The sequence below is a fragment of the Hordeum vulgare genome, chromosome 7H (genome assembly GCF_904849725.1).
Source record: "Hordeum vulgare subsp. vulgare chromosome 7H, MorexV3_pseudomolecules_assembly, whole genome shotgun sequence".
Lineage (NCBI taxonomy): Eukaryota > Viridiplantae > Streptophyta > Magnoliopsida > Poales > Poaceae > Hordeum > Hordeum vulgare.
Genome location: NC_058524.1, coordinates 583,825,051 through 583,832,842, shown reverse-complemented (window position 1 = coordinate 583,832,842; position 7,792 = coordinate 583,825,051). Strand labels below are relative to the sequence as shown.

General features: G+C 46.2%; 2 protein-coding genes across 3 annotated transcripts; one reads left to right on the top strand and one right to left on the bottom strand.

Moving 5' to 3' along the window:
- Positions 1–359: 359 nt before the first annotated feature.
- LOC123407735 (50S ribosomal protein L24, chloroplastic) lies at positions 360–2,271 on the bottom strand. Its single transcript, XM_045100935.1, has 4 exons — positions 2,058–2,271; positions 1,219–1,257; positions 913–1,140; positions 360–779 (listed from the first exon to the last, which is right to left on the bottom strand). Exons 1-4 carry the CDS (start codon positions 2,172–2,174, stop codon positions 588–590), a joined length of 576 nt encoding a protein of 191 aa, XP_044956870.1. The 5' UTR covers positions 2,175–2,271; the 3' UTR covers positions 360–587.
- Positions 2,272–3,761: 1,490 nt separating this feature from the next.
- LOC123407734 (beta-glucosidase 25) lies at positions 3,762–7,484 on the top strand. Of its 2 annotated transcripts, XM_045100933.1 has the most exons (14): positions 3,762–3,858; positions 3,984–4,065; positions 4,162–4,228; positions 4,306–4,364; positions 5,050–5,125; positions 5,209–5,280; positions 5,371–5,458; positions 5,577–5,832; positions 5,909–6,024; positions 6,146–6,369; positions 6,456–6,487; positions 6,603–6,705; positions 6,802–6,910; positions 7,041–7,484. In XM_045100933.1, exons 5-14 carry the CDS (start codon positions 5,065–5,067, stop codon positions 7,237–7,239), a joined length of 1,260 nt encoding a protein of 419 aa, XP_044956868.1. In that variant the 5' UTR covers positions 3,762–3,858; positions 3,984–4,065; positions 4,162–4,228; positions 4,306–4,364; positions 5,050–5,064; the 3' UTR covers positions 7,240–7,484. The 2 variants fall into 2 exon arrangements, with proteins under 2 accessions (XP_044956868.1, XP_044956867.1); XM_045100932.1 differs by lacking the exon at positions 3,762–3,858 and having other exon boundaries at positions 3,887–4,065.
- Positions 7,485–7,792: the final 308 nt, after the last annotated feature.

Sequence of the window (7,792 nt, the reverse complement as noted above, 5' to 3'; positions counted from 1 at the left end):
GCAAATTACCTGATTCCCGTAGTGTACTGTCTCTCCCGTCAAAAAAAGAAAAAATAATACTGTCTCATTCTGGAACTACGGTGCTAAATCTGAACATACCATATAATATAATGAAACACATATTCAACCCTGCTGCCCATGAATTGGCATTCTCCATATTACTGGACAATTGTTAGGTACAACGCCCATACAAAACAGTTTAAGAACTTGCAGGACATGGCCGGTTACTTATCTCTAATTCCGAAACATGTGTCTGATTTCTTCTCACATTCATATGCCGGATATACACATGCAGTATTTCTGCTACACTTGTCAAAACAGAGAAGTTGGGCTGCATTTCCACATGACCATCACCACGATAAAAAAGGCAATCATTACGATTCATCAAAATGACAGAAATGTAAAATGAGGGCCTTCTCGCTGGACCAAGCTTGCAAAAATGGTGACAACTTTGTAGTAGAAGTAATTTACAAGAGAGGCTGTGAAGCTACAAAAAAACTGATAGTACAAGCAGCGGCACCAACAGAGTAAGCGTTTGGGCAGCAACAAGCGCAGCCAACATTGAGAGCATGTGCAGCATTTCCATACTACGATGATGACTCTGAATCTCCTTCCTTGAACACCTTCACCCAGTTATCAACGCTGTCGATTACTTCGCCGGTCTTCTTCAGGTAGCGGACCTTGGTGCCGTCTTCGAGGATTTTGTGCCCGACCCTACTCGTCACGTTCTTCTCCTTTGAGTAGAGCATCATGTTCGAGCTATGGATGGGGCCTTCAATCTGACCAAAGGGAATCCCAAGTCTCGTCAGAAGGAAATGCTTGTGGCACCGTATCTATGTTCTTGGCAGGTATATATGTGAGTGTGCAAGGTAAGAGGCATAGAGACAAGTCTCAGCTAGAAATAGTACTAACCATGACAATTTCTCCCGGTTCATCCTCTGTGCCTTTCTTGTGCTTGGACTTCAAGTTCAGGTCCTTCACTATCACAGTGCTGTTGTGCTTGTAAAGCCGTACGACTTCCCCAACTTTACCTTTTTCACGACCTGCAATGACTTGCACTGTGTCGCCGACCCTAACATGCATCTTGTGCAGCATAGGAAGACTGTTTGGCTTGCACTTCTTCCGTTCCCATCGCTTAAGCTGCAGTAGAGAAGTGGGTGATTTAACAGTAACTATAGCTAACAAAGTGAGAGATGTTGAACCCAGATTGGTACTTACCCGCATTTCAATTGGGCTTGTCTTGGCCATGAATCTGACCTGCATAACAAATTTATGTACAGCTTGTTAAAGTTTCATACGAAAAATGAAACATATTGATTCACTTCAAAGAAAATGCGAAAGGACACATTTATCAGTTATGTCGCAGACGCACACAGAGATCATGACACATACCTTACTTTCTAGCATAAGATTTTTTCTTCTTTTCTTGTTTTAATATGTTAGCATGAGTTATCACGTAACTACCAAAGCTTTGTCAGTATCACTTCACTTAGCAGCAATTAGATGGTCTCAGAATTCAGTAGGATTATGCCCTCCTTTTCTTATTTGTTACTAGGAATTAGCCATGGACGAAATTGTCCAATGAAGAGGGTAAAGTAGGCTATTTTCAAGAGGCAACAACAACAACATGTGTTCAGCACAATCAGTGCCATTTTGGGTCAAGAAGTATAACCGATGCTATGCTTACAAGTTAGTTTCAACAAAGGGATTCCAACAGTGAATTAAGCTAGCTGTTATTTTCCATGTACCCGTCATTTTGTGATTGATAGAGTGGGAACTTTTTTTGCTGGCAAGTCATATGCGATGGTATGTTTCCAACAGCCAGAAGGTTAGAACAAAACCCAGTCCCCGGTCTCACTATGCCTGACAAGAGAATACAACAGCAGAAATGAACATGAAGCGCGGGTACAAGCCTGCCGAGACATGGTCTGAGTACCGTCGGCACACTACATCCGCATCGACCTCTGGAGCTCTAACAAACCCCAATGCGGGGTGGCATCTCCGGCGGCGGGGAGAGGGGAATACAGGACGGAGAGAAGGCGGCACGGATTAGTTACCCCAGACGGCGCGGAGGAGAAGGTGGCGGCGAGCGGGTTGCCCCAGAAGGCGCTGGTGCTCGCGGCCGAGACGGAGAGCGCCCCCATGGCGCCCTGCAGCGCCGCCATGCCGGCCATCGTCGCCGCCGGTCCTCACTCGCTCAGGCCGCGGAGAGAAAGCAGGGGGGCAGCGGATAACGAAGGAAGCTCCTCTGCGTTCCCGGACAGGATAACGGAGGCGCCTCCCTCCCTCTTGCCCAGTTTATAGATGGGCTTCGGTGCTCAACGGGCCGGGCCTAAGCTAAGGCTCGGATGGGCTCATAAGGTACGGATGCCGCGCAGCCCGGCCCACCGTCCGCTCGTCGTCTTCCCCGCGGCGTCAGCCAGCCGTCGGCGTCGGCGTCACGAGGGGGACGCGCGGGCTCCCCTCCTCCTCCTCCTCCCCCTCGCGGCGCCACGCGCCACGCTCCGCATGGCAGTTTCTTGCTTCCCCCGGACTCCCGGGGAGCCCCGCTGGCCCTCCGCCCGCCGACGCGAGCAAGCCAAGCGACGGTTGCCGCCGAGGCAAGCAGCAAAACCCACCCCTCATCCTCTCCCTCTCCATTTTTCTACGGATTGCCGGCAAAAAGCTGCCCTCTTTTCAGCGGGGCGTAGCAATCGCGGCACGGTGATTGTCCATATTTTTTTGCTTGGGCGGTGGCGGTGGGCGACGACGTGGATGGATCAGCCTCGCGCCGGCCCTTCCCAATCTTCGGAAAGGACTAGAGGGGGAGGAGGAGGAGGGCGACGCGCCACCGCTGTCCGCTGATATATTCGGCCCTCTCACCCAAGATTCCCAGTCCAGACCTGTTCCCCAACCCAACGGCCGCGTTTCTCTGCATTATTTTTCAACAAAGGTGAATCATGGACACCACGTTGCATTTGCATATCCGGCCATTATCGCCGGATTACAGCCGACGCGAGCGCGGGTAGTTGCGCCGCGCTGCCTTCTCGGGCGGTTGGGCAAGCGCTCGTTCCACCGCATGCATCGCCATCGCCGGATCGATCCTATCCCTTTCCTGCAACTACCATCCAAGATGCTAAACTGTTTATCCTCAATTGTTCCTGCCGTGCAAGCAAGCCGTTGTGTTTCCCACGGGATAAGCGTGAGTGCGACTACGAATAGAGCTGAATTTGTCGAGTGCCCAATCTTTCCCTAGATTCTTGCCTCGCTGCTTCGTCCATTCCCGAAACTGGTGCTGACTTTGGCTCATGTTGTGGCTACTTGTTTAGTCGGCTTGCATACGGCGCTGCCAAACCAAATGGATAACAATTGGTCGCCTATTTTATCCGATAATAATCGCTGTACCTATCACTTGGCACCATGGCAATGATAAACTATCTTTAATATCTTGAGGGGATCAGGACGCTACTTTATTTAGTAGTAATAAGGGAAAAAGAGGGCATCATCTTGCTAATAATGTGGCCTTCCCTTCCCTCCCCTCCATGCTGGTAGTTCTATGTAGTAAGAACTTGGCACAATTCCCAGACCGGAGTACATTCCGAACGCGCTCGGGCTTATCCGTGCAGTCATGATCCATGAATCCTGGAGCCTGAGATGCTTGCGCGCAAGCAAAGGTTTCCTTTGCTTCACTCATGCCACTTCACAACAGGACGTGTCAAGGAGTTCACTTCTCTTTGCTGATCAAAGGTCCATCTGACAGAGATATTTCAGCCTATTTAGCCTCCAAAAGAGTTACTTAGCAGAGACGCACGTTGATGGGCTTCAGAGACAAGTGAAACTCATCCTTCAGTTGCCTCCCACACTCACCAACTCGCCAAGGTTTATATATATATCTTAACATCCTGTCTGGTACTCTCATCCATGGAATAAAGACATGAGTAGTTAGAGCTTCAAACTGAAGGAAAAGCCATGGGTCTCTTGACGCTGGTTCATATCCTTGTCAGCTTTGCCGCCTGTGCCGAGGCCATACGGAGAGCCGACTTCCCCCCTGGTTTTACCTTTGGGACTGCTTCCTCAGCTTACCAGGTCAAGTATTGCGAAAAAGACATCCATCTCTCTGATTTCAGCCCTTGTGGTTTTGATTAGTTGCCTGATAGTTGTTTCTGGTCAATATTTTACCAGTATGAGGGTGCTGTCAACGAGGGTCAGCGTGGACCTACGATATGGGATACTCTCGCAAGTCGACCCGGTGCAGTAATGATGACTTGCTGCAAAAATGTGACTGCTCTGAAGATTATATCTGAATGTCGTGTTTTCCTTCTGCAGGGCGGGTGATCGATTTCAGCAATGCAGATGTTGCTGTTGATCACTACCATCGTTACAAGGTAAGTTAACCAATGAATCTCGCTTTCGTTTACATGATTTAGTTCATCCATTTGTTAAGCTATGCAGCTGTAATTTGGACTCTACCTTAGTCGTTCTGTTGGGTTCGTAACGTCCTGTTGATCCAACTTTGTTAGATGATTTCCAACAATTTCTTGTTGATCCAATGATGCGTTTTTGATGGTAAACTTATTCGAGATTACTTTATCAACATGTAAGAATGCCCCTTGCTGCCTGCATTCCTGAATCCTGACAGCTGATAAAGATTTGCCTGCCTCTCATTTTATCTGCTTCCAGTAACATAGGAAAAGGTCAAATGGCTTGTGCATTTGCACATTTACTTGATGTCTCTAAGCATCAATGTATTAACCAATTAGCATTTTGTTGCTAGTTTCATCTTGTCCTTTTCATTTTTGACAGTTAAACACTAGCTTAATATATCAAATTACAAATCCAGTTTTCCAGCATGGTGCTTCAAAAATTAAGACAGCAGGAAGACTATCTCTAAGGTTATTGTGAATATGAGATGCCATTTTGGATTAGCAAGAAGGTTCTCTGAAATAGAGTTCCATATTTCTTATATTTGTTTAATTACTATTATTCTTGGACTAGGTTTATGATTAAAATAGAAGACCAGCCACGCCAATAAATTATCTACATTTGACAAGTCCTAGTCTTGACTTGCAGGAAGATGTGGACTTGATGAAGGATATTGGCGTGGATGCATACCGGTTCTCTATCTCATGGGCACGCATCTTCCCAAGTATGTCTGAGGTAAATTCTGTTCAGATATATTTATATTCGTAACTCTCATTGCTAAATGTATAGAGTGTTTTTTCTTGCCAGATGGAACAGGCAAACCTAATGAGGAAGGACTGAGTTACTATAACAGTCTCATTGATGTTCTATTAGAAAAAGGTGCTCTGTTTTCCACATTTCAGTGTCTGCACAATGCAAGCTGCTGCCTACTTTCATTTTTATGATTATCTATTTGTAACCGTGCATCAGGTATACAACCATACGTAACACTCTTCCATTGGGACCTTCCACAAGCACTGGAGGATAAATATGGTGGCTGGTTAAACTCGCAAATCGTGTATGTAACAGTATTGCATTAGCTTGAGATGAAGCTTCCTTGCACAATCTATGTCGCATAAAAGTTCTTCATTTTCATGAAAACTGGTCTCGTTGATGCTGACAGATAAATTCCACAGGGAGGATTTTGTTCACTATGCCTCTACCTGCTTCAAGGAATTCGGAGACAGAGTGAAGCACTGGATCACCATTAATGAGCCACATAACTTCGCAATTGATGGCTATGATTTTGGAATCCAAGCACCTGGGAGGTGTTCCATTTTGTCTCATTTGTTCTGTAAGGATGGTAAATCATCAACTGAACCATATATTGTGGCCCACAATATACTCTTAGCTCATGCTGGTGTTTTTCATGCTTACAAGCAGCATTTCAAGGTGATCCATTGCAAAACACATCCTTCAGTAAAGTTTCTTAAGAAAAGAAATGAATGATGTTATGTACTAATTGCAGAAAGAACAAGGAGGCCTCATAGGGATCGCACTTGACTCCAAGTGGTATGAACCATTGTCGGATGTCGATGAAGACAGAGAAGCGGCAGCACGAGCAATGGACTTTGAGCTTGGATGGTAAGGCAACAAGTACCAACTTGATGTTCAAACCTTAAGTTACATTCCTATGTAAAAATTGCAGTAGATATTGCCGTTGTTCCTCTGTATTAATTCTGAAATTTTGTGAACCTGATTACAGGTTCTTGGATCCATTAATGTTTGGCCACTACCCCGCTTCTATGCAGAAACTTGTAGGCGACAGGCTACCTCAATTTTCAAACCAGGAGTCACAGTTAGTATCTGGGTCACTAGATTTTGTAGGCATAAACCACTACACGACCGTATATGCTAGGAACGATAGGATGCGGGTCAGGAAACTTATCATGAATGACGCTTCAACGGATGCTGCTGTCATCACAACTGGTCAGTCTTGACAGATGAAGATGTTATATATGAACCTCTTAATGCATTTTCAGTATTACTGACTTCCTCGCTGCGTGCACTATCAGCTTACCGGCACGGAAAGAGAATAGGAGAAACGGTAATACATGCACAGCTATTTCTTCCATCGGTTCAGATTTTCTCTGAACTTCCATTTGTCATCTTATTTAACCGTATGTTTGATTGGAAACAAAAATTTATATGTGGACTTTCAGGCAGCATCGAGTTGGCTGCACATAGTTCCCTGGGGCATGTTCAGCCTGATGAAACATGTTAAGGACAAGTATGGGAATCCGCCCGTGTTCATTACAGAGAATGGTAGGTCGCTGAAGATCGTACCGTTGGTAGCCGGTAAGATTTTTTGACCTTAAATAGAGAGTGGGTGATAGTTAACAAGCTGCTTATGTCTGTCAGGAATGGATGACGCAAACAGCCGGTTCTCGAAGTTGGAAACTGTCCTGCAGGACAATAAGAGGATACAGTACCACAACGACTACATGTCCAATCTCCTAGATGCTATAAGGTGAGGGTTTTTGTTTCTCTGCCTATACCAGAACTGAACCGCCAACACCGCAGATGATCCACCGGTACCTGTATAATCAGCTGCTGTTTCTTAAGCGCTCGAAATGCGACCTCTGAATGAATGGCTGCAGGAAGGAAGGGTGCAACATCCGTGGCTACTTCGTGTGGTCGCTGCTCGACAACTGGGAGTGGAACTCGGGGTACACGGTGCGGTTCGGCCTCTACTACATCGACTACGACAACAACCTGACGAGGATACCCAAGGCGTCCGTCGAATGGTTCAGACAGGTTCTGGCCCAGAAGACGGCTGCCATTGTAGATAAATCATAATGTAGCACCGTGATTCTTCAGTCACCGTTCCATCCAATTGTGCATAGTTACCATTTACACACATGCGAGTACATACCCTTACTAGGAGGCAAAATTGTAACCGGAGAATTCCCTACACGGCCGTCAACAGCGCCGTCGAGCGTGCCGCGGCCGTGCTTGTACAGTGATTTTACAGAGATCATCAACAAGAGGAGAATTGTACATCCCATCATTTTTATTCTAGTGTATGTGGATAATTGTAGACAGTGGTTCTTCAGTCACCGTTTCAACTGTGCACGTTACACATGCATACATATCTTAGGAGCAAAATGTAACCTACGTGACCATCGACCACGCCGTCGAACGCGTCGCGATTGTGCTTGTACACTGATGTTCAGAGATCAACAAGAGAGTTAATACATCTCATCCTGTTTCTTATAGTGTATGTTGATGCTGTTTTCTTTTTCTCTGCTCGAAGTTGAACTCGCGGCGAGATGGCAGCTCCAGGCTCAGCCAGGTTCTAGCTTAACAGTACACGGTGATTCTTCAGTCGCCGTTTCAACTGTGCATCTCA